The 21755-nt window shown below is 46.0% G+C and overlaps 6 protein-coding genes across 13 annotated transcripts; 3 read left to right on the top strand and 3 right to left on the bottom strand.

Annotated features, from left to right (window-relative positions):
• Window positions 1-792: 792 nt before the first annotated feature.
• cd247 (CD247 molecule) lies at window positions 793-6319 on the bottom strand. Its single transcript, XM_029521889.1, has 8 exons — window positions 6137-6319; window positions 2450-2547; window positions 2307-2351; window positions 2120-2182; window positions 1972-2007; window positions 1836-1889; window positions 1695-1724; window positions 793-1607 (listed from the first exon to the last, which is right to left on the bottom strand). The coding sequence occupies exons 1-8, from the start codon at window positions 6195-6197 to the stop codon at window positions 1542-1544; spliced, it is 453 nt and encodes a 150-aa protein (XP_029377749.1). The 5' UTR covers window positions 6198-6319; the 3' UTR covers window positions 793-1541.
• Window positions 3602-9134, bottom strand: creg1 (cellular repressor of E1A-stimulated genes 1). Its single transcript, XM_029521877.1, has 5 exons — window positions 8689-9134; window positions 8033-8152; window positions 7832-7945; window positions 7602-7671; window positions 3602-3702 (listed from the first exon to the last, which is right to left on the bottom strand). Exons 1-5 carry the CDS (start codon window positions 8983-8985, stop codon window positions 3617-3619), a joined length of 687 nt encoding a protein of 228 aa, XP_029377737.1. The 5' UTR covers window positions 8986-9134; the 3' UTR covers window positions 3602-3616.
• Window positions 9135-9154: 20 nt separating this feature from the next.
• Window positions 9155-12931, bottom strand: setdb2 (SET domain bifurcated histone lysine methyltransferase 2). 5 transcript variants are annotated; one of them, XM_029521771.1, is made up of 12 exons: window positions 12421-12931; window positions 12011-12124; window positions 11841-11936; window positions 11595-11755; window positions 11207-11512; window positions 10796-11124; window positions 10530-10699; window positions 10199-10449; window positions 10076-10121; window positions 9769-9914; window positions 9474-9562; window positions 9155-9397 (listed from the first exon to the last, which is right to left on the bottom strand). In XM_029521771.1, the coding sequence occupies exons 1-12, from the start codon at window positions 12452-12454 to the stop codon at window positions 9250-9252; spliced, it is 1890 nt and encodes a 629-aa protein (XP_029377631.1). In that variant the 5' UTR covers window positions 12455-12931; the 3' UTR covers window positions 9155-9249. The 5 variants fall into 5 exon arrangements, with proteins under 5 accessions (XP_029377631.1, XP_029377646.1, XP_029377653.1 ...); XM_029521786.1 differs by having other exon boundaries at window positions 9769-9893; XM_029521793.1 differs by having other exon boundaries at window positions 10796-11091.
• On the top strand, window positions 12527-15587 carry LOC115055830 (uncharacterized). 3 transcript variants are annotated; one of them, XM_029521860.1, is made up of 10 exons: window positions 12527-12637; window positions 13303-13446; window positions 13625-13816; window positions 13888-14010; window positions 14090-14322; window positions 14406-14543; window positions 14624-14811; window positions 14924-15003; window positions 15094-15177; window positions 15304-15587. In XM_029521860.1, the coding sequence occupies exons 2-10, from the start codon at window positions 13410-13412 to the stop codon at window positions 15447-15449; spliced, it is 1221 nt and encodes a 406-aa protein (XP_029377720.1). In that variant the 5' UTR covers window positions 12527-12637; window positions 13303-13409; the 3' UTR covers window positions 15450-15587. The 3 variants fall into 3 exon arrangements, with proteins under 3 accessions (XP_029377720.1, XP_029377728.1, XP_029377715.1); XM_029521868.1 differs by lacking the exon at window positions 13303-13446 and having other exon boundaries at window positions 12534-12637; XM_029521855.1 differs by lacking the exon at window positions 12527-12637 and having other exon boundaries at window positions 13223-13446.
• A 114-nt stretch (window positions 15588-15701) lies between these two features.
• On the top strand, window positions 15702-18355 carry f7l (coagulation factor VII, like). 2 transcript variants are annotated; one of them, XM_029521812.1, is made up of 8 exons: window positions 15702-16001; window positions 16240-16403; window positions 16487-16511; window positions 16586-16699; window positions 16782-16922; window positions 17223-17311; window positions 17387-17507; window positions 17593-18355. In XM_029521812.1, exons 1-8 carry the CDS (start codon window positions 15722-15724, stop codon window positions 18138-18140), a joined length of 1482 nt encoding a protein of 493 aa, XP_029377672.1. In that variant the 5' UTR covers window positions 15702-15721; the 3' UTR covers window positions 18141-18355. The 2 variants fall into 2 exon arrangements, with proteins under 2 accessions (XP_029377672.1, XP_029377680.1); XM_029521820.1 differs by lacking the exon at window positions 15702-16001 and adding an exon at window positions 16013-16124.
• A 457-nt stretch (window positions 18356-18812) lies between these two features.
• Window positions 18813-21263, top strand: LOC115050774 (coagulation factor VII-like). The gene is made up of 8 exons (XM_029513828.1): window positions 18813-18894; window positions 19119-19282; window positions 19633-19657; window positions 19755-19868; window positions 19942-20088; window positions 20258-20376; window positions 20477-20597; window positions 20671-21263. Exons 1-8 carry the CDS (start codon window positions 18813-18815, stop codon window positions 21261-21263), a joined length of 1365 nt encoding a protein of 454 aa, XP_029369688.1.
• Window positions 21264-21755: the final 492 nt, after the last annotated feature.

The raw sequence follows: 21755 nt of genomic DNA, 5'->3' as shown, positions 1-21755 counted from the left end.
TTTCTAATGGGCTCTCTGAGAAGGATGATGCAATCCAAGCTCAGACACACAGCTGCGGTCAGTGACGTCATCAGACTGCTGATCAGCTGTTACTACTGACATTTGTGTTAGACTGCAGGACACACAGAGACTGATACACATACACACACACGCAAAGACAAATGCACACAGACACAAAAATTTACACACAGAAACACAAAGAGACAAAAAGAAACACAGCTGACACAAACACACACACAACAGATAGACAGCACTTGTCAGTTTTTACAATAGTGTCACAGAATGTATGTTTGACATAAACAGACGTGTGTCTCAAGATATACGTCTGTCTGTGTATATTCTCACTCTCACAGTTGATCAAAATATCCAGCCAACAATTGAATTAAAAGCAACTGCACTCAGGACTTAGGTTTGGTCAAAGACGTTTTGCCCCTCATCCAAAGGGCTTCATCAATTCCTAAAGCCTCGGTCCGACTAGTCTGACGCACGTGCACACGCTTCTGGAATTGCGCTAAGTCAACATCCCCGTCCCCATCCCCTCCCCGAGTCACTCTTGAAATGTCTGCCAAGGAATTTCCTCGTTATTATTGTTGCTACTTTTTGGGGCCCAAATATGCAGCCCTCCACTGAACTGCCCCTGCCAGTTTCAGAACATCATGAAGATAACATTCAGTCAGACCTCAAACCTTCTGCACAGTGGAAATTCTGCTGCTGTTCAACGGCATACATGAATGCATCTATGAATGAATTATCGAATCAGGCTCAGGCTTTATAACATCAAACCTTCAGACAAACTGTGCTGAATCATTTATTCAGAGTTATAATAGAAATTCATGCGAAAGAACGATACAGAATAAATTCTCAGGAAAATAAGAAATCAACAAAAGAAACGACAGTGGAAGCAGTTTCTAATTTCAACCGAGTGCCATGAAAACAGAAGATTTTAAAATTCAAAGAATTTAAGAAGAAAATATCAGCGTTTGTTTCAAAAAGCAGCAAAATACAAACTGAATCAAACTATACGTTACATATCTTACTTTTCTTTTACTTTTAATGTGAATAAAAAAAGACAGATTATAAAAGAGTGACACACCGAGTGGCTTCACCTGATGCCTCAACTGCAGGTTCAGTTGCTATGATGACCTTTTATTTCGTATCTAATGGACAACTGACAAAAATAACCAATGTCATCTGTAGTCTTGAACCTTCCTCCTGCATTTGTTTAAGAGTTGAAGGGGAATCAATGACCAGTCATTTCTTGAAGTCACATTAACATGATGGCAAGATTTAAAAAAAAAAAATTGTTTTCACTTTTCAACCATATTTCTAATTTTACTGGAAAATTTTACCACAAAGTCAAGTTGACAGGAAGTCAGTTCAACAAAGGTCAAGATTTTAAAACCTCAAACATCTGAAGACGAGGCTTCGGGAGAAGAAACAGCACAAATGAACTTAAAGGTGTCAAAGTCAAACTGTCATCAACAGGAAGTTCAGCCACATGACTGGTCCGGCCTGAGGTGGACAGGAAGTGAGGTGGCGGGCTAACGCGCAGGAAGCTGCTGCATCTGCAGAGAGTCGTAGGTGTCTCTGGTGGCAGAACTCAGACCCTGAAGGAGTCAATCAATTATCAGTCCATCAATCAATCAGTCAGTCCATCAACCAGTCAGTCAATGTGTCAGTGTTATCATCCTCACCTGGTAAAGCTGCTCGGTCTTCCTCTGACGCTGCAGGAAAAACAAAAGATTTTACAGAAATTCGTCAGGTCAAAGATTCCAACACATTTCTAATTAAAACATGATTTCCTGAGGCAGTTTCTGGGAATAAAAAGGAGTCACCTCTTTCTTCCCAGGAAGCTCTTTATATTCTCCGTCAGTGCGTTTGGTCAAACCCTGAACAGAAACATAAATATTGTATCATGGAGGTCAGAGGTCACTTTTGGAACACAAAATGGAGGTGAAGGTGGTTTGTTACCGTGTAGGTGGAGCTTTCGTCCGCCATCCTTCGGTTCTGTAACACCAAACAGATGGAGTTAGACAAGAAGTGTATCCTGATTATCGTACGTCCAGGAACGAGGGTTAGGGTTAAACACTCATCATCATCACCACAGAGGCGGACTCACCCTCCCTCTCTCGGGGTCTCTGTTCAATGGGGCGTAACCATCAGTATCCTGACCCTTCAGGTCCTACACACACACACACACACACACACACACACACACACCGAGTCAGCGTCATGCGGTTCAGGACTGTTGGGCCTACAGAGACCTGGTCCTGGACCCAGTGATGAGTTCAGGGACATTAACTTACGCTGTAAATGGCCTCGTCCGATGTTTTCACCTTCGTTTTGAAGAACTGAAGACAGGAAACAAAAGCCAGTGAAATATAAGATACAAAAACACAAATGCACACATGCCACATGCGAACCCCTCCACAACAGGAAGCGGACTCACCCGCTCGTTGATGAACATGCCGGTGATGATGATGCCATATAGGCCCAGAAAACCATCCAGGATGTAACACAGCTGAGGGTCATACATGGCAGTGGCTTCTGTGGAGGGAGAGGTCAAAGGTCAGACCTGTTTGGATGGACCAACCTGGTCGATCTGGATCAGAACAGATGTGAATATGAGTATGCATGTGTGTTTGTTTTCCGGTGTGTACTGCTGTTGTTGTGTGGTTGTGTAGCTGCAGTGTGTGAACGTGATGTAGCTCAGTGGTTTCCCCAGCTGCTGCTGAGAGCTCGCTGCAATGCCTTTGACAGGTGTGTGTCAGTGTATGTGCGTGTGCGTGTGCGCGAGGTGAAACTGAAATAGGGTCGACTATTAGACAGATCAGACCGTTGTAGCTGAATTTGACTCTTGGTGGATGTTGCCGAGACGGTGGGGTCGATTGCTCAAAGACGATGAAGCAGAATTAAAGTGAGAAAAGAAGAAGTTTTACTGCCAGTTGTTTGACAAATCAATCAATCAATGAATTCAGAAATGAAGTGTTGAAAGATTAAAAAGGAACATGGAGCACTTCTTAATGATATTATTGATTCCGTATTTAATACATTTTTATGTGAAACATCAGAGACAGTCAGATTGAGATTATAATCAATCAACTAAGGTCAGAGGTCATTCACAGAACAGCCTCCTGTCGTTAAAGGTCATAATCTATAATTTATGATCAGTGTATTTTAATGAGACATCAAAATGTTTCTCTGAAGTTTCAGGAAAACAGAAAACTTGAATTTCTGTTTCCCTTTTTCTGCAGTTTTCCAGTCAACTCGTGATTTAACTATAGAAACATACAGGGTTCAGTTTGATGGATCCGACTCTGTTCTAGGGGATTAAGGCCGCTCTCCTCCTCCATCAGCACATTTCTATTATGAGACTATTATCTGTCTGTGTGAGGAAGACCATCCTCTTCTTCTTCATCTCCTGGTTCCACCAATCAGCCGACTTCAACTCTGTGTGTGCGTCTTCTTCTGTCAATCTGAACAAACTTCACTCCGACTTCAGCTCTAGTCCAGAGACCTCTTTAAAGCCAAACTGTTAGAGCATTGGGCCTGCACCTGTCACCATGGCAACACAGATGAAAACCCCATGATCAGGGTCCCATCAGTGTGATCAGTATCAAAGTGGGGCGCTCCAACGCCTCATCAGGTCAGATAAGACCAAACAGTGGACACAACAGGAAGCTGCGTGTGTGTGTGTGTGGTTGATGTGGCCCTCTAATCTGATTAACGTAGCAGTTTCATATGAGGCGTCAGAGACCTCATTTTAAAAAAGGTTACACTTTACACAACTAAACAAACTGTCAGAAACACAAACTCAGACTCGCAACAGTTTCCGAACAACAACAAAACTGTGTTTTTACTGCTCTGATTCATTTCGAGCTTCGGACACAGACATAAGAAATATCAATCAACCATTCCACGAATTATTATAATTATTTTATAATAAATATTATACTGTTACTGTGGGGTTACTGTCCCCTTAAATTCTCACTGTTAATCTAAATTTTATTTCATTCATGTTGTACCAAACTTTTGTATTTGAGCCCTTTTATCTCTGTACCCTAACCCTGTCTGTAATGAGTCCTGTTGAAAAGGCTAATAGAAATAAAATATCACATAAACTACAACATATAACTACAAATATAATCAAAATTATGATGATGATTATTATTATCACTTTTGTGAATAATACGTTACCTCTTAGTTTAGAACAAATTAACAGGTAATCTAAATAACTCTGTATGAAGCAGTTTTTCCAGTGTTTTGTTGTTTCATCAGGTTGAAGTAAAGGCACCTATTTTTTTTTCTCCACATCTAACCAAACCGTTGAAATCAGCGTCGAATCAGAGTTTTTATCATTCCATCCTTTCACCATTTCATGTTTGTTCTTAACGTTCGTCTGCAAAAAGTAATAAAAACCTAATTTTCCTAATTAGATAAAGTGATGAACACGTGAACCTTTAATCTGCCGGCGGCAGCTTCATTTTTATTTGGTGTCATGGTGACAAACACCAAAACGGTGAAATATAAATTTTAATCCAATGTATTAAAACTATTTTTCAAGTAAAACATTCTACCCAAGTTGACACAAATAGTGGAAATTAGTGATCACAACCTTTTTCATCTGTTATCTCGTGACACTTTTAATGGATAGATGTGTTCTTTGTTCAGGTCAGGAAAAAAAGGTTAAATACTTCTTTTATGAGCAGAACTGAACAAACATCCTACCATCAATATTAACTAATTAAATTCATATATATATAAATAATATTAGAATATAAAAGAACACATGGGAGCCGTTGATGGTTAACTGTGGAGTTTATGAACTTGGTGTTTGGCGCCAGAACAGAAATACACAATTGTCTTTAACTGATATCAAATATATCCTTTTTGCCATTTAGATTAAATTTTAGCCACTACAACGCCACGACTTGACCTTTAAAACGACGGACTTCTTGTTTTTTTATGGAAATGCGTTAGGGTTAGGGTTAGGGTTAAATTTAAATATAGTCGCTCTGATGAATTAGTGACTATTTTGTTTCCACTGAAACAGCATGAAACTGACTCAATCTAATCGGAGTGACAGTAAACTAAACTGGAAAGCATATCTTCATAATTACCAGAACAGCTGACTCAGCAGCTGGTCGTTTCCACTCAGCTGTCACATCCGCAGATACTAAACTCTCCCACGTGAGGCTGCGTCCCTGAATGCACCAAAAGGATGGATTATCAGAAATAGCAGGCCTGATCCGGGTCCTGATCTTCATCCTGATCCTAGCCCAGTGTCGATGTTGTGTGTGTGTGTGTGTGTGTGTGTTAAAGAGTCAATTAGAAAAAGATTCAGCTCTTTATTGTCTTATTTTGGTGTTTCACACCTGTTTACTTCCTCCTACACCATTTTAGCTCAGAGAAGCACCTGAATGAAACCACCAAAATAAGAGAGGCTGAGGTGGTGCAGCTGCTGTTCCATCACAGACCAGGATCAGGTCTGCTGCAGGTCCTGTCACACCTGAAGACCCTCTCACAGGTTGAGGGTAAAGGTAATGTCCTGATTGGGGGTTGGCGGGGTTATTTCCTGTCTGTCTCCAGCTCTGACTAAAGCAGCTTCATCCAGAACCGAGTTGATCACTGTGGCTTTACTTTGCTGCTGAACACCTGAACCAGAATCCAGGACACCCCAACCGCCTCAGTATACCCGCCCAAAGGATCAAAGTTAACTCTGACAAAGACTGATCGACAAGTAAAAATCACAAAGTTTGAGACCAACATGGCCGTCGGAGGGAAGACGTCTGCTCTGAGTTTCTTTTGAAACCTTCAAAGTTTTGATGAAGAAGCTGAAGTTTGTTAAAACAACATCAGTTTTAGTGCCACGTCAGAAGCAGTTTCTTTGTTGTGTCGATGAGACAAATCTAAAATAAGATTTAAAATCTGGACATTTTTCCTCCTTTTAAAACAGACGGAACAGCTGCTCAAACACAAACTGCTGCTTCTTCATGTTCTTCTTTTTACCAAAAATCTGTTTGTAAAAAAACTGTTTTAAATGTTTAAAAAAAAAAAAAAAGGGTCAACTTCAAATTTTAGTTTGACTCCATGCTGCCAATGTTTGTTAGAGCTGATGTGTTCAGGTGAGCCTTACCTGTCGAGGGAGCCACCGCAGCAAGGACCAGCAGACCACACATCCAGGTCCGGAGCTCCATCCCAAAGCAGTTTCCCCAGAACACGTTTGAGTTTTCTAACCAGTTTCAGCCTCCGACGCTGATGAGACGACTGAAGCTCGTCTGTCTTCTCCCGCTGTCGAAGTGGAACAGGAAGTGGTAAGGAGCTGCTGTGAAACACCAACTCTTGAGACTCTCCCACACACTCTTTGTTCAAACGTGGAAAAATAAAGACAGTTTTCATGTTTGTTTGTTTTTCATCTTTCAGTTGCAAATCTTGAAAATCTAAATCTGAGGAGAAACGAGATGAACTTCAGCAGGACCTTGTTGATTTCATCATGTTTTTCTTCTTATCTATTCAATCTGTTCTTCATTCTCAGGAAATCTACTTTTGAAAAAGACAGGAGTCTTTTTTGTCAGAGAATGTTTGAACCAGTCTGAGCCAGCAATACACAAACAATTCAAAGTGTGAAGATAGAAGGACAATTCAGAATCAACATCTGTCTCACTCATCTGGTTCTCTCTGAGAATCAGACCTGTTTTGTTCTGGTCTTTGAATGCAGCATCAACGCAGCCTGAAAATAATGTCATGGTCACTAAATGTAAACATAAAAACATACAGATGAGAAACAAAGATGGCATCATTTCTTTTTGTAAAGCAAAACTTTATTTATACAAATCATCTGTTATTCTCAAAAAATAAAATTTCACAGCAAATATTTTTCTCTTCAGCTTCAAGTAGCAGAAAACAAACGAGTACAAAATTTTGTTTAAGGCATCAAAGTCATTCAAATAATCCAATGAAATTAAGCCCCACCCACCACTCTAACTTTAAACAAGCCACGCTTCTTGATGGGACAACATTCACACAATTACTATTGTTTTATGTATTTACTGTTGCTGTGTTCTATGTTTTAATACTTTATAACTTTTTATTCTTAAATGTCCATTGCAATTGTGACAAAGTGCAGTTCATGGAAAGGTCTGAAAACACACAAATCAAAAACAAATCATGGAAGAAAAGACACACAAGTTTAAGTTTTGATGAATGTTTTTTTTTTCTGTGGTTCAGTTATAATGTGAGAAAAATCTATCAAAAGAAAACGTTAATATGGGTAACAGCGCCCCCTTGCGGGAAAACTACAACTGACTACACCAATAATCATATGGATGATTTCTATTTCAATCATGATCAGAAACCTGAAGGTTGATCAGCCAGTAAATCATTGGCTGTCTTTTCTATGATTAAATCCAGAAATGTTCTTCACTATGTGACATCCTACTGTTATGAATAATTAATTATAAATTTATTAATTTAAATAATAAGATGGTGACCTGATTATCTGATGAACTGTTGGATAATTTAAGTTGAGTTTTGTGGAACTACAGATAGATGGTGCAGGACTACAGAGACCAGCGGCTCTGACCATCAGTGGGGCTTCCTGTACGGCGTCGCCTTGAAATATTCCTCTGGAGTGACAATCTTCACCCCCCCGAAATAATCCAACACCCACACCTGAAACCCAGAGCAACAACAGGCAGGTGAGGGACGCTCCCTGCTTCTGATTGGCTGAAACGCTGAAGGGTTTTGTGTCTGACCAGCTTCTTCTTCTGTGTTTAAGAAATACCGTACTGTCTGCATAAACACTATTCGGTGTCTGTGCCATCCGTCATACCTGTGTGATGTTGAACTTGGCAAAGAACCAGTTGTGGTCGGTGGGCCAGTCGATCATCTCCGGGTGTCGAGTGAAAAGAGCTTTCTTAGCAAACTCTGCCTCGGTCCCGTTCACCTGGACAGAAGGAAGGAGGAGGAGGTGTCTGGTGACTGCTCAGGCCATGCCCCCTGGATCCAGAGGTGGTGACTGGTGAGTGTGTACCTGAACAACAGATCCAGACAGCATGATGTGAGCACACAGAGGACTCTGAGGATCAAAGCCCTGAAGTCTGCAGAAATCCGTCTGAGCAAGAGACATTGAGAGAGATGCTGCTGGATTCACCTGAAGGAGAAGGAGAGGTCAGAGGTCAGTTAATCAACTCCTCTTGATTTTTTTTTTTTTTTTATAAACACAGAGGTAACAATAAACACCACCATCTCAAGAGAAAAGAAAACAGCTGTAGTTTAAGTGTTTATTGATACAGTTTCAGAATAAGAGTCCACACTTTGGTTTGGAGTCGGCCAATTTTAACTGTACAAACCGACTGTGCCGTTTCTGAAAATAAATAACTAACGCTCACTTCGGTGGAACCCTCCTGTCAATCAGATGTCATGAACATTTACTCCGCCCCTTAAATAGGCTGGAGGCGTGGCATCACTCAGACTGCTCAAGTTGATCATGTGACGATCAAGTGACTGCTGAGTCATGGTGAAAAGTGCCGAGTCATGTAGTTTTATAACTGCATGTTCTAAAACGACATTTTTTTCACAACAACATGAATGTTCCGAATAAATAGTGACGTCCAATATGGCCCGACTCACTGAGTTACAAACATGTTCTAAAGTTCTGAACCCCGATGATCCACAGCAGGATCCTACCTGCAGGTCCTGGACGGACACCTCCATGTGGGTCAGGTACAGGTAGGGGACCCCGGAGCTGGATCCGGGCGGACCGTCGCTCACCGAGAAAACGTTGGAGAACGGCTGGCCCAGCACCGGGGGGTGGCTGGAGATGGTGGCCATGGAGGCCCAGTCGCAGCGGTGGGCCACGAAGCGGGCCACCCGGGCCACCTGGTCGTGGGGGGGGATCCGGTCCCGACAGGAAGCGGCCGGAGACCCGGAGACCTGCAGGAGACCGAGCAGCAGCGTGCACACGGGCCGGAAAACAGCGCTCATCTTCGGGTTCAAGTCTCAGGATTGTCAGCTGACCGGACCGGAAGAACAACCACATAAACAAACTACGCGCTTCCGGTCTGGAGTTTCAAAGTAGAGGCTGGGACAAACTCGGATTTCAAAATAAAAGTGGCATGTCCGACGAGGTGAAATAAAACAGATGAAATGATTTTCTGTATATTTTATTGAAAAGATTGACAAGGTTGCACAAAATTGTTTGACAAAAGAAAAAGGTTGTGTTTGAACAGCTCAACCTGATTTGTAGAATCAGTCAGCCGCCGTGACTTCTTGACCTTTCACGTCACAGACTTCACACAGGCTTTCCTGGATGGTGAAGTTACCATGACAACCGTCACAGGCAGTTTGTGAGTCTGCAGAATAATTCCAGGTTAACTCTGTACCAGCCTTGACCGCCCTGCACCGACAGACACACAACAGTTACGAACAAGCAAAAACAAAACAGGTACACACCTGATGGTCCGCTTCCTCACCTGTTGGTGAAGAAGGCGATGACAGGGAAGCCGGGGTCATGGGAATCAATGAAGACGTTCTGGATGAACAGGTTGGGCCTGCAGCTGTGCTATAACACAACCACAACACAACGTCACAATTCACTGAATCATAAGAATAAAGAGGAAACAGTGACGACAGGATTTTAGTTTATTCCTCTTAACAAACTGAAATGAACTTGATAAAAGTATTTCGATCATAAAATAAATATTGATCACGCTTCGATCTGTTCACCACTTCTCTCAATGTTTTCTGTCTTTTGTTTCAGTCACTCACGTTGATGAAGCGGCTCACATTTCCCTCCTTACTGGCGTCCAGGAAATGTACCTCTTCCACCGTCACTGCTCTTTTGAAACTCTTCTTCTCCTTCGTCTCAGTCTCGGAACCACTGACTCTGCTGACTGCCGCCAACACAGGACTGTCTGTTGTCATGGTATCCAATCAAATCAAAATGACTGTGGTCATTTCATATAAATTAAAGTCCAGAAGATTTAGGATCAAACATTAAGCTGTAAAATTATCTGAAGAAAAAAGCTCAGAGCTGACGGTGAATCTTTGTCCTGGTGACTTCTTAGATCTATACCTGAAGGGGGTGACGCCCCTGGACCTCCTACCAACAACATGTGACCCTGAGGACAGAGGACATGACCATGAGAAACTGACTGAACAATTCATGTGTCTCAACATCCAGTGAGACCATCTCAACCTTGTTTCTGTCCTGGGCAGCAGCGAGGGCAGTGTTGATGTCGGTGGGTCTCTGGATCACTGGGACATGCAGCGGGGGTGAGGTGGATGAGTTCGTGGGAGGTGGGGACTTCAACTTGCCTCGCACTTCGAGGACCGGCGGGACCAGCCACTCGGTGACAACCTCCACCTCATCATCAGACGGCTGCTCAGCCCTCGTCAGCTTTGGGGGCGGGGCCTCGAACGGATTGTGGACCCTCTGAAGGATCACACCTGCACAAACCATGTTTGTTCTCTCCATGACCTTAAGTTCAGTTTCTGATGGTTTGACTCATTAAAAGTCGATGTCTCACCTGCATAGATGCACACAAATGTGCCGCAGTCCAAGTCGTCACGGCAACGGACACCCCAGCCTCTGTCTTTAGTCTGGAAGACCTGGAGCCGGACTCTGATCCCTCTCTGCACCAGCCGGTTCTGACAACGAGCATGGTCACAACTACACCACGGACCACACTCGTATAGCCTGACACACACACAAACAAACATGTTTTCTGACATAAAACCTCACAGCCTCACAGATGAACTGATGACATCATCGTGGATTTGGTCTCAGTCCTACCCTGAAGGAACAGGCTGCCTCAGCCTGTGATGAGTGTAGTGGTGGCCTACTGTTGTCATGGCGATGCAGGCACAGCGTTGTGCGTCAGTGCAGCCATCAGTGCAGTCGCAGCAAGTGTCAAACAGTGTGGTGCCACGGCTCAGGAAGCAGCCGTGCGGCCAACGGTCCCTCCTATAGCGGAATTCGTCAGGCCTGGCTTCGCCCTCCCCAACACACAGCTCCACTGGCATGGGCTCCAGGCCGCGGCTCAGGTCCAGTTCTGGATGTCGCAGGCTCGGCGCCTCGGGGGGGTCCAACTGGACAGAGGGGTTAAAACTGAAGAAGTCCACCTAGAAGACAATGCGTTTGTTGTTGTTTTGTAAAACTTTCCTGACGCACTGCAGAGAATGTGTTTGTCATAAATCAGCTAACCTGTAGGATGTCATAACTCTCTGTGTCCAACAGGAAATCCATCACATCGTCATGGTCACGAAGGCTCCGGCCACACGGCGCTTTGTACATGACTTCCCAGTCCACCTCGTTGTCTACATCCAGGTCCTCAGAGAGCGCAGGTCCCACCCCTTCATCTTCCTCAGCCCTGCTCCCTTCCCCTCCCACTGACACCAGCGGAATGGTGCGGAGCCTCTGAAAGCCGCAGAGCCATGGCACCTTCAGAGGGTTCTGTCCCCAGAATGGAGGGGTGGATTGGGACATACTGGACAGCCCAGGGATACAGGCCTAGGGGAGCACAGTTACTGGTGAGGGTTAGGGTCAGGGTCAGGACCAGTTGGGAACAGTCAGAACTAGTCCAGACCATTACCTTGCAGCAGATGTGAGGTTGGGACAGGAGCTGGATTGGGGTCAGAGGAGGCAGCAGCTCTCTGCCTGTTGGCTGCTCTGCAGCACTGGACAGACCATTAGGGGAGGGGAGGGGAGAGGTGCAGGGGGAGAGGTTGAGGGGGTCAGCTGGCAGCAGCTCACCTGTGCCGAAAAACACACCAACATGACATCAATGCACACTTACTGCCCACACTGCAGACCATCAAAATAAAAAAAGTCTGTTTACCTGAACCAATGACGACCTGAACCACGGTGGAGTCCCGACTGAAGGACCAAGCTGTCAAATCCAAAGTCTCCAGGATCTTCCATGCCTGGACCAACTCTGATGAACAAACAGGAAACAGAAATGAGAGGCTGTTTATCAGAAGAGGAGCAGGAAATTCAAGTAAAAGCAACCTTTGTCTGTGGCCGTGTTCTTCTTCAGGACGCCCTTCAGCTGGTTCAGATACTGAAAAACCTTATTAAAAACCTGATCCACATCCTCCTCGGCCCAGAATGCTTTGGCCCGTTCTGGAAAACACAACAACAGGAAGTGATTAAACTATCCTTAAAAGGAGTTTCACTTCCTTTCAACCAAAGCCAGAAAATTTGTCACATGATACTATCTGATCAACCAAAAACATGTTTTTTTCCTGTTAATATGAGCATGTTTCACTATTATCTGATATTTTAATGTAAAAACTCTTCAAAGTACAATTAAAGATAATGGAATAACATTTAACTGTCACCGCCTTCATTATTATTATTATTGTCATTAGTATTGATGGTAATTCAGAAAAAATGAAATACAGTTATAACCCTCAGACCTAAATCTGTGACTACATGACCAGAGTCCTCCATGATAGCTGCAGCTGGCCCACTTCAGACAGGTCTAAGTACCTCGTCAGTCCCTGGACCTGAACAGAAGACACATTTGTCCTCACCAACATTGGGACCGTCCAAAGGCCTCTCTTCCATCACACCGTTAGCCTGCTAGCACCGGCTACAAACAACAACAACACGACCCGAACGAACCGATTTAAGGTGGGTGGTTTTAAATAAACATCAGGATGAAACAAGTTAACTCGTCCAAATGAAGTAGATAAATCAGTTGATTAAGGTTTCTCTCCGCTGAAAGGAAGTTAATGTTTTCATGCTTCCAGTCGCGTTAGCTGATATCCATCGAGCTAGCTGCTGCCTGTAGCTCAAAGCTAACTGCACTGTAAATACAACTGAATCATTTTTTGAACAACTTCAGTAAAAAATAAGTTATACGTTCACTTTTCATCTGGTGACTAAACTTTCTACACTCCTGACTGAACGGCTTTATGCGTTCGACCCAAATTGGTCCATGGCAGCCACCGTAGGTTGAGCCGGGGATTTTGCCTTTGGCCTTATCTTCCAGGTATGTTTGAACTTATCTTATATGTCTTAAGATACCCAAAAACAACAGAGGCGTGAACTTAAGGTGAAATAAACACAGTATTTGTAAGAGGACATGTTTAAAATCAATTGTTAGGAAAAGTAAAAGAAGGCTGGAACCCTGTTTCTGCCTGACAGGCAGAGCTAAGGGCAAAATATCATCTCTTAACATTGTCGTCTACTGGCCACCGTACGTCTGGACCGGTTATGAAATTTTACATAAACACATTTTGGTCTTTTCATAAACGCGAAACGACCTTTAACCGTCCTCCGATTCCACCTTTCAGTCACTGGGGGTCCATCGGGACAGTGAATCTGACGGACGGTTCTGTTTTAATGTGAAGGATTCGGCATCGGTCACTTCCGGTGGTTCTGTGACATTGAATTGTGAATTATGCGTCATGTGAGGAGGACAGGTGAAGCTCCAAGAAGTGAGTTCCCTCTGACGTCACACCGTGACATCAGATCGATTCTTTAATCAAAATCAGGGAGAGATCAAAGAGAGGGACAGACAGAAAGTCAACTGTATGTCCCTCTGACACAGACACCCAGTAACATCCTGTCTTTCCTCTCTCTGTCCCCTGTCTGTCTCCACTCCATCCTGTCCAGGTGAGATGTCTCCGGTGCGGCAGGCGGTGAGCGAGGCCTTGTGGACAATGTGTGCAGCCGACTCTATGTCCATGCCTGTCCACTGGTACTACAACGTTCAGCACATCAGCAGGGACTATGGAGGCTGGATATCAGGACTGCATCCCCCCAGAGACCGACACCCATCCAGCATTCTCAGCCTGTCCAGCACAGGTCTCCCTTTGATTGAGTCTCAGGATCCTGGAAAGTCCTGGAACCCTAACCTGTGTGTTTGTGTTTTGCAGCTGGCAGCGGGCGGACTGCATGGTCATCGGGCGCCAAGCGGCCAGATGTGGTCGGTAATGTGATCTTGCACAACAAACTGAACTTATGGACGTCTTCTGGCGACTCGGTCCACTATCACAGAGGTACCACTGTTTTCATGGCGCTGGACGGTGTCAGTATTTCTGAGGTTCAATCCCGAGTGTCCCTCTGTTGGTCCTTCAGGTCTCCAGGCGGGGGACAACACCCTGAATGTCCTCTGTGCCCTCCGAGCCGCTCGCTCCCTCGTTTCCGGAGGTTTCACTGATATTTCTCAGCCGGCAGCTCGAGCTGCTGTGCTGTCGGACTATATCCAGTTCTTGACCACACCGGACACCCACAACGACACCTACGCTGAGTCCTTCCACCGCTCCTTCTTCATGGACTGGCAGGAGAGCAGACCGACCTCACCACATGATGTAAAACAAATGCACCACATTCCTGCAGAATCACACCAACATGGCGTCTGGTCTTCCATGGTCTCCTTGTTCCCTATCTCTAGGTTCTGGCGTTTGCAGAAAAACGCTCCAAACACAAGATGAGCTGCTCCTTCCCCGACAGCCAGCTGGACGCCATCGGCTGCCTTCCCATGATCATCCCTTTCGTCCTGCTTTCGGCCTCGGCCAATGAGGAGCAGGCGGTGAGTATCTCTGAAGCCTTTCTGTCCTGTCTGGTCTCTGTCCTCAGGTCTAGGACTTCCTGTTTGGTCTCTGTCCTCAGGTCTCAGCAGCAGTAGAGTTTGTGAAGCTCACCCATCCTCACCCCAGGGTGCCTGAGTACGTGTCGATCTACAGCCAAGCGCTGCACGCTGTGAGAGGCGGGGCCAGTGTCCGTCAGCAGGCTGAGCATGCCCTGAAGAGACTGGATGTCTGGGACACCTGTCAGAGCTTCACCCACAAGACTGCCAGGTGACACTTGGACCAGGATTTGTTCTGACTGCAGTCTCTGTTTACCCAACCATTGCTGCTCAAAACACACTTCCTCCTGTGTTTCAAATTAAAAGCCTTTATCGTGATGCAGGTTTCCCATGTCCTCTGAAGAGAGACTGAAGGTCCATCAGAGGGCTGTGAACCACCTGGGTCTGGCCTGCTACACCAAAGGTCTGATCCAGGATTAGGGGGGTGGGTTGACTGATAGTTTTATTGAATAATTTTATTGAAACTCCCTGTCTTCTTGTCTTGAACCAATAGGAGCTCTGTCCAGTTTATTCTATCTAGCCTACGAGTTCCACAATGACCCCCGAGGAGGAATCCTAACCAACACCAACTGTGGAGGTTACACTCTTCACAATAAAAGCCTCAGCCAAACAGCAGAGAATTAACAGAAGCATATTGATACTGATCTGTAGCAACAGGAAGTGCTATTATTGTGGCCGTACCTGTGCTCTTCTTCCTCTCCAGGTGAGAACTGTAACCGTGGGGCAGCACTCGGGGCCCTGCTGGGTTCCGGAGGGTCGTATGTCGGTGCTGTCATCCCGCAGGAGTGGAAGGACAAGCTGAGAGACGCCCAGGACGCTGTCCCTGACATCCTGAAGGAGATGGAGTGAGATCAGCACTGATCCCCAGAGGAGGAGGCGTGGAGCGGGGAAGGAAGGCGGGGCAATTAATCTTTGTCTTCCTGTTTACATGATTAAATTAAAATCTTGTTTCTTCTCCCGACTGATATTTTCTGTGAATCATGAAAAATAAAATCTGACCCTGAGCCGACTGCATTTGTTGAAATCTTGAACTCTTCAGGAAGATTCAGCTGATAATTATCTGTCTGAGGTCACAGTTTGGAAAAAAAAAAAAGGCTCATCTTCAATGTTAAAACTCAGCCATGGATTCTGACTGGCTCTCGGAGGCCACATCAAAACAGAGGGAAAAGACAGAGATGGTGGTTTCATGTGGGGGACAAGCCTGGTCCAACCTGGACAGGAAGTGGTTTTACACTGGTCTCCCCTCAGGTCCTGAGGTGCTTGTGTTTGAGGTCTGGTTTGTGTTTTTGACCTTTGATCAGTCCAGAACAAACATGGCGTCTGTCCGCGGAGAAACAAGGCAACGCTTCATCCTACGACTCCTCGTTATTCTTATCCCAGCATGCACTGGACTTCCTGGAGGTCAGACATCAGCATCTTCTTCTCCTTTAACTCTTTATGTTTGTTGATTTATTTCTGTCGGTCCACAGTTGCTCTGAGGACTAAAGTCAACGTTGTGCTTTGACACGTGAACTCGGGAACCAGGTTTTCTTCTTCTTTTGATTAAAAGGTCACATGTGGGAGTTTGTTGACTCATGTGGACAGCAGCATGTAAAGAGACCATGAGTGAGCTTTTTTTTTAAACGTCTTGTGACAACAGGTGTGTTCATGAACAGACCTGAGGCCAATGGTGTCCTGCGTCGTAGTCGTCGAGCCAACTTCCTATTGGAGGAACTGAAACAGGGGAACCTGGAGCGGGAGTGTCGGGAGGAGAAATGCTCCTACGAGGAAGCCAAAGAGATTTTTGCTCTGCCACAACAGCTGGTGAGTGCAGATGCAACTAACCCAAACCCCCGTCAGGGTCAGGGACTGCTGGCTGTCAGTAATGTGTGTTGTCCTGTTTTCAGGAAGTCTTCTGGAGGACGTACACAGGTATCGATGTCTACCTTCATGATTTGTCCCAGCCCCCCTGCTGTGTTAAAGCCTGTGTTACTTCCTGTTTCCAGCACCAGATCACTGCCTGTCGTCTCCCTGTAAGAATGGAGCAACGTGTACTCGCAACATCGACACCTACATCTGCAAATGTACACCTGGTTACCACGGATACAACTGCGACAAAGGTAGAAGCTCCAACAGCTGAAACTTCTCAACCGCTGATGGTGATAATGACATTGTGGTTTTTGTGTCTTTGTGTGTTCGCAGCGCGTTCGACCTCCAGCAGCTGTCGTTATAAAAATGGAGGATGTGAACATTTCTGCAGGGAGTTTCCTGATCGTTCCTTTTCCTGTTTCTGTGCTCCGGGATACCATCTGGGCCAGGACAACTGCACCTGCCTGCCTCAAGGTCTGGACCTGCACAGGACAGTCAGGACTCCAGACCATCACAGACCACTTTAGACCATTACAGACCCTTATGCACCGTTACTTTTATGACTGTAATCAGTAATTATTCTCACTATTGATTAACTTGATCAAACAGTTGGTGGATAAAAAAGGAAACCGCCACATTAAGACCCAGTACCCTCCTGATATTACCCTAGCGACCACCTAGTGATGCCTTACCAACCAGCCAGAGTCACTTAAAGACCAATCCACACCTCGTCCTGTCAGTGAGACAGTTTGTCATTGTTTGTCTCTGATCCAGTTGCTGTCCCCTGTGGCAGACCTCAGGTCCTCTTCAGTCCCCGGGTTGTGAATGGGAAGATCTGTCCTAAAGGACATTGTCCCTGGCAGGTAAGCTCCAGGTCACTCTGACAGCTGACTCTTTAGGACTCTATACAGCTGAGGTGACGTCGTGTGTCCTCTCAGGCTCTGTTGACTGAAAACAACGAGTACATCTGCGGCGGCATCGTTCTGACGAACCAGTGGATTCTAACAGCAGCTCACTGTGTTTGGAGAAAACCTGCTGCCATTTTCCACGTCATCGTTGGTAAGTTGGGTTTAAGTTGGACCAAAGGTCCGATTTGACCATCTCTTTCATGTGATGCCAAATGAAGGACACTGAGTTTCACCAGGTGAGCATGACAGAGAGGAGGAGGAGAAGAGCGAGCAGAGGCGGCGAGTTGTCAAGGTGGTGAGTCATCCCCGTTATAACCAGTCGAGCGCAGACAGCGACCTGGCCCTGCTGAAGCTCCACCGCCCGGTCAAACTGGGACTCCACGTGGTACCTGTTTGTCTTCCTGCCCAGAACAGCACCTTCATCAGGACACTGGCGACTGTTCGCCACTCCACTGTGTCTGGCTGGGGCCGCCTGCTGCAGCAAGGTTCCCCTGCCAGATTCTTGCAGCGCCTGGTGCTTCCCAGAGTTCCTCTGCAGGAGTGCCGCCTCCACACCAGGCTCAACATCACCAAGAACATGCTGTGTGCCGGGTTCAGGGCTGGCGGGCAGGATGCCTGCGAGGGTGACAGTGGCGGCCCATTGGTGACGCGATACAAGAAAACATGGTTCCTGACAGGTGTGGTGAGCTGGGGGAAGGGCTGCGCCAACGCAAACCAGTATGGTGTCTACACCAAAGTCAGCAACTTCCTGGGCTGGATTACAGATATAATGTCCACCAGTTGAAACTGGGATGGACATCTCAATGTGAAACCGTCTGGTTAAACATAATTACTGTCAATAAATGAATGAATATGTTTACTTTATAAACAGTTGGAAACAGTTAACAGAACAGTTAAAGATATCAACTTCTGTCAGTCAGACTCAGACTTGTACTTGTTCAGGAGCGGATTGATCATTTTACTCTTCAAGGTTGACTCTTGTTAAAAATATTATTTTGTCAAAAAATAAACAGAAATCCATTTAGTTTGAATATGAGTGTTGAGTTTTGGAGCAGGAACTATTCAATAACATTTTACCAAACCAGTGAAAATTAATTTGTTCATTAAATCTATGATAAAATGAATGAATGAAAAAATTGACTGAGGATCTTTTTTAATGTTTTAACCTTTGACCTTTCACTTGTTTTGTAGTTCAAACACTTCAGTCAAATCCACAACAGCAGCAAAAATCGAGGTGAAGACCAAAGAAAGATTTATGTAGTTGTGTAACTGTGAATAGTTGCATGTGTTTGTGACTCTGGAGTCCCTGATCGAGGACAGTGTCTCTCCTCTGGGGTCATGTGATCAGTTGTGCGGTGGACGGTGGTGAATCAGGATGGGAGGGGGTGGGGGATCAGACTTTGATCCTTTGGTTTACACAGAGCAGCTCAACATTTAGTTCCTGATGAGAGCAGCAATGTGGTTCAGAGTCTTCCCTCTGGTCCTGGTCCTGGTCCTGGTCCTGGTCTTGGACCTCTGTGGTTGCCAGGCAGCATCAGGTGAGGACATGTCCTTGTGACCTTCTGTTAATTAACAGGCTGCTGCCATGCTAGCAGCTTTGTGCTATGCTAACATGTTCAATAACAAAACTCACAAGGTTAGCAGCCTGTTAGGATGGCTGAGGGTTGTCATTGTTGTTGATCCTCTAGGAAACACAAACACAATGTTTCCCTCCAGGAAAAATAAACCGGACTCTCTCTTTCCTCCCGTGACTGTCTGTCAGTCTTCCTGGATCCAGATCGAGCCCATGAGGTCCTGGTCCGGATTCGGAGATTTAACTCAGGCTGGTTTGAGGAGCTGCAGACGGGGGATTTGAAGAGGGAGTGTCTGGAGGAGAAGTGTTCGTACGAGGAGGCGAGGGAGGTGTTTGAACACACCGAGACCACGGTCCGCCTCCCAAACTGGACTCACATAGATTATCTGTAAATTGTTAAACATGACCTGATTCCTGGTCCAGAGACCACATGTCCTTCAGAAGGATCCTTCTCTTATCGGTCCTATTTTTTCCAAGATTCACTGAAATCACAGAGTTGGAGATTTAGACCATCAGTAGTTAGACCACATCAGACCACATTAGACCGCTTCAGTCCACATCCTCTGAAGGATTCGGTCCCTGAATAAGGACACATTAGTTGACACTGGAAATATAACACAACATATGAAAACACTAACCAGCAGAAGTGTTGACCTGAACTGTCTGTATCAAAAACTGAACTGTGATGTTTGTGTGTCTTCAGGACGAATTCTGGAAGACATACAACCGTAAGCTCACACTTAAATTCCCCATCAAAGTTCACAATGTGGCCTGGAGTCCTGCAAACTACTAAGATAAGCTAATGGTGACCTGGTTTCCTTCCAGTCCCAGACAGCTGTGGATCAAGTCCCTGCCTGAACGGGGGCAGCTGCTCGCCTCAGGGCTCATCCTACGCCTGCCTGTGTCTCCCAGAGTTCAGCGGAATCAACTGTGAGCTTGGTGAGCAAACGTTCGATTTTCGGCTTCCCAGTGAGGAGGAGGACTCACTCAATGGACTGTCCGACTGTTTCAGAATACCTGTCCGTGTCCAACACCTGTCTGCTGGACAATGGAGGCTGCGAGCACTTCTGTGATGAGGACAAGGTGAAGCGAAGGGTCAACTGCTCGTGTGCAGATGGTTACTTCCTGGATGCTGACGGGCAGAGCTGTGTCGCCATTGGTGGGTTTCTAATTTCTTTAACCTCTGCTGTTATCACTCAACTATTAATTATTGATATAGTCTGGATTTAAGATTTGGTCCAGATTTTAAACAGAAGTGGTCTGATTATTGAACCCTGGGGGATTTCAGAGAACAGCTTTGTGCTTCAGTGCAGTTTTGTGCGTTCCAGGCTCGGTGGCTTGTGGCACGGTGCCCGTCCTCCAGGATGAAGAAAAATCTCGTCAGCTGGACCGTCAAGGTCGAATCGTGGGAGGAACCGTGTGTCCCAAAGGGGAATGTCCCTGGCAGGTACGCTGCAGACATCAGTGCAGGTCTCTGTCACTTCCTGTCATGTGTGACAGACACAGGAAGTGAAAGTTCACAGTAAAGTTTGGATGTACTTCCTCAGGTCTTGCTGCTGGACAGAGGAAAAGGTTTCTGTGGAGGGGTGATCTTCAAACCCACCTGGATCATCACAGCATCTCACTGCATGGAGAACACGGATACCCGCTTTCTGAAGGTGGTCGCAGGTACCAGGGGTCCACTCAGTGAGGGCTGTTTAACTTTGTGTCCTTGCTGACCCCTGACCTCTGACCCCAATAGGTGAACACAACACAGAGGTAGATGAGGGCACGGAGCAGCGGATCCAGGTCTCTGAGATCATCATGCACGAGAACTACGAGACACATACAGCTGACAACGACATCGCCCTCCTCCGCCTGGTGACGCCCATCACGTACAACCGCTACACTGTCCCGGTCTGTCTGCCCACCCGACCACTGGCCGAGCGTGACCTCTGGGCCGTCCACTTCCACACGGTGAGCGGCTGGGGGAGGAGGGGTGAAAACGGCCCCACCTCGCACATTCTTCGGCGGCTGAAGGTGCCACGGATCCGGACGCAGCAATGCGTGGATGAGAGCGGCGTGGTGCTAACCAAGAACATGTTCTGTGCCGGATACATCGAGGGCCAGCAGGACTCCTGTAAAGGTGACAGCGGCGGGCCTCTGGTGACGAAGTACAAGAAGACCACCTTCCTCCTGGGCATTGTCAGCTGGGGGAAGGGCTGTGCTCGACCAGGCAACTACGGAATCTACACCCGACTGTCAAACTACCTTGACTGGATCCACAACCGCACAGCAACGCCAGACCAGCACAGAAACCAGACCGAGGCCCCCCTGCACAACCTGACCACTTGAGGCCACACAGCAGGGGGCTGCCTTGTTGGACCGCCATGTTGGGCGACCACAAACCCACCAGGTCTTACATGGTTATGATGTCACTGTCAGTAAAACCAGCTGATCAGTTTGTGGACGACTGAAGAAATACTGAGTGAAAAAGTAGCAGAGATGACATTCACCATTTGATTCTTTTTTATCAATAAAGCTAAAATCTGACAAACTGCTGTCTGTGTGTGTCGTAAGCCTGTAGTTTCCTGTGAGTGTGTGTGTGGTTTCATCATCACTGTTTAGACAGTCTAGTTCTTCCTCCTGATGTTAATCAAAGGTTGTTCATCTGATCAATGACATCATCAATCGCTCGCTGATTCTTTATTGATCAGCTTTTTAAAAAATCATCTCTGTATGGAACTGGACTCAGATAGTGAAGTGACTGACCTCAGGTGTGTTGACTGATCTGGTGTTTTTCTGCTCCGAGGGTCGTGGGTCAGAGGGAGGGGCCTTCTGCACCAC

This window comes from Echeneis naucrates, chromosome 2, assembly GCF_900963305.1.
Source record: "Echeneis naucrates chromosome 2, fEcheNa1.1, whole genome shotgun sequence".
Lineage (NCBI taxonomy): Eukaryota > Metazoa > Chordata > Actinopteri > Carangiformes > Echeneidae > Echeneis > Echeneis naucrates.
Note: the sequence above shows the minus strand (reverse complement) of the source record. Positions and strands in the feature narration are given on the sequence as shown.

Bases quoted from the DNA above. Each gene is read 5' to 3' on its own strand.
- cd247 (XM_029521889.1), bottom strand. From the start codon at position 6,197: ATGGAGCTCCGGACCTGGATGTGTGGTCTGCTGGTCCTTGCTGCGGTG. The intron at 2,008-2,119 runs GTGAGTCCGCCT...TTGGTGTTACAG, and splicing joins GAGACCCCGAGAGAGGGAGG to AACCGAAGGATGGCGGACGA. The intron at 1,725-1,835 runs GTGACTCCTTTT...TTTTTCCTGCAG, and splicing joins AGCTTCCTGGGAAGAAAGAG to CGTCAGAGGAAGACCGAGCA.
- creg1 (XM_029521877.1), bottom strand. From the start codon at position 8,985: ATGAGCGCTGTTTTCCGGCCCGTGTGCACGCTGCTGCTCGGTCTCCTG. The intron at 7,946-8,032 runs GTACACACTCAC...CCTTCTGTCCAG, and splicing joins TGTCTGGATCTGTTGTTCAG to GTGAACGGGACCGAGGCAGA. The intron at 7,672-7,831 runs GTATGACGGATG...TCTGGGTTTCAG, and splicing joins CCAAGTTCAACATCACACAG to GTGTGGGTGTTGGATTATTT.
- setdb2 (XM_029521771.1), bottom strand. From the start codon at position 12,454: ATGGAGGACTCTGGTCATGTAGTCACAGATTTAG. The intron at 10,700-10,795 runs GTAGGACTGAGA...TGTGTGTGTCAG, and splicing joins AGGCAGCCTGTTCCTTCAGG to GCTATACGAGTGTGGTCCGT. The intron at 10,122-10,198 runs GTTGAGATGGTC...CTCTGTCCTCAG, and splicing joins CTGCCCAGGACAGAAACAAG to GGTCACATGTTGTTGGTAGG.
- LOC115055830 (XM_029521860.1), top strand. From the start codon at position 13,410: ATGCGTCATGTGAGGAGGACAGGTGAAGCTCCAAGAA. The intron at 13,817-13,887 runs GTCTCCCTTTGA...TGTGTTTTGCAG, and splicing joins TCTCAGCCTGTCCAGCACAG to CTGGCAGCGGGCGGACTGCA. The intron at 14,323-14,405 runs GTAAAACAAATG...CCCTATCTCTAG, and splicing joins GACCGACCTCACCACATGAT to GTTCTGGCGTTTGCAGAAAA.
- f7l (XM_029521812.1), top strand. From the start codon at position 15,722: ATGGATTCTGACTGGCTCTCGGAGGCCACATCAAAACAGAGGGAAAAG. The intron at 16,002-16,239 runs GTCAGACATCAG...TTGTGACAACAG, and splicing joins ATGCACTGGACTTCCTGGAG to GTGTGTTCATGAACAGACCT. The intron at 16,404-16,486 runs GTGAGTGCAGAT...TCCTGTTTTCAG, and splicing joins TTGCTCTGCCACAACAGCTG to GAAGTCTTCTGGAGGACGTA.
- LOC115050774 (XM_029513828.1), top strand. From the start codon at position 18,813: ATGTGGTTCAGAGTCTTCCCTCTGGTCCTGGTCCTGGTCCTGGTCCTG. The intron at 19,658-19,754 runs GTAAGCTCACAC...GTTTCCTTCCAG, and splicing joins ATTCTGGAAGACATACAACC to TCCCAGACAGCTGTGGATCA. The intron at 20,089-20,257 runs GTGGGTTTCTAA...TGTGCGTTCCAG, and splicing joins GCAGAGCTGTGTCGCCATTG to GCTCGGTGGCTTGTGGCACG.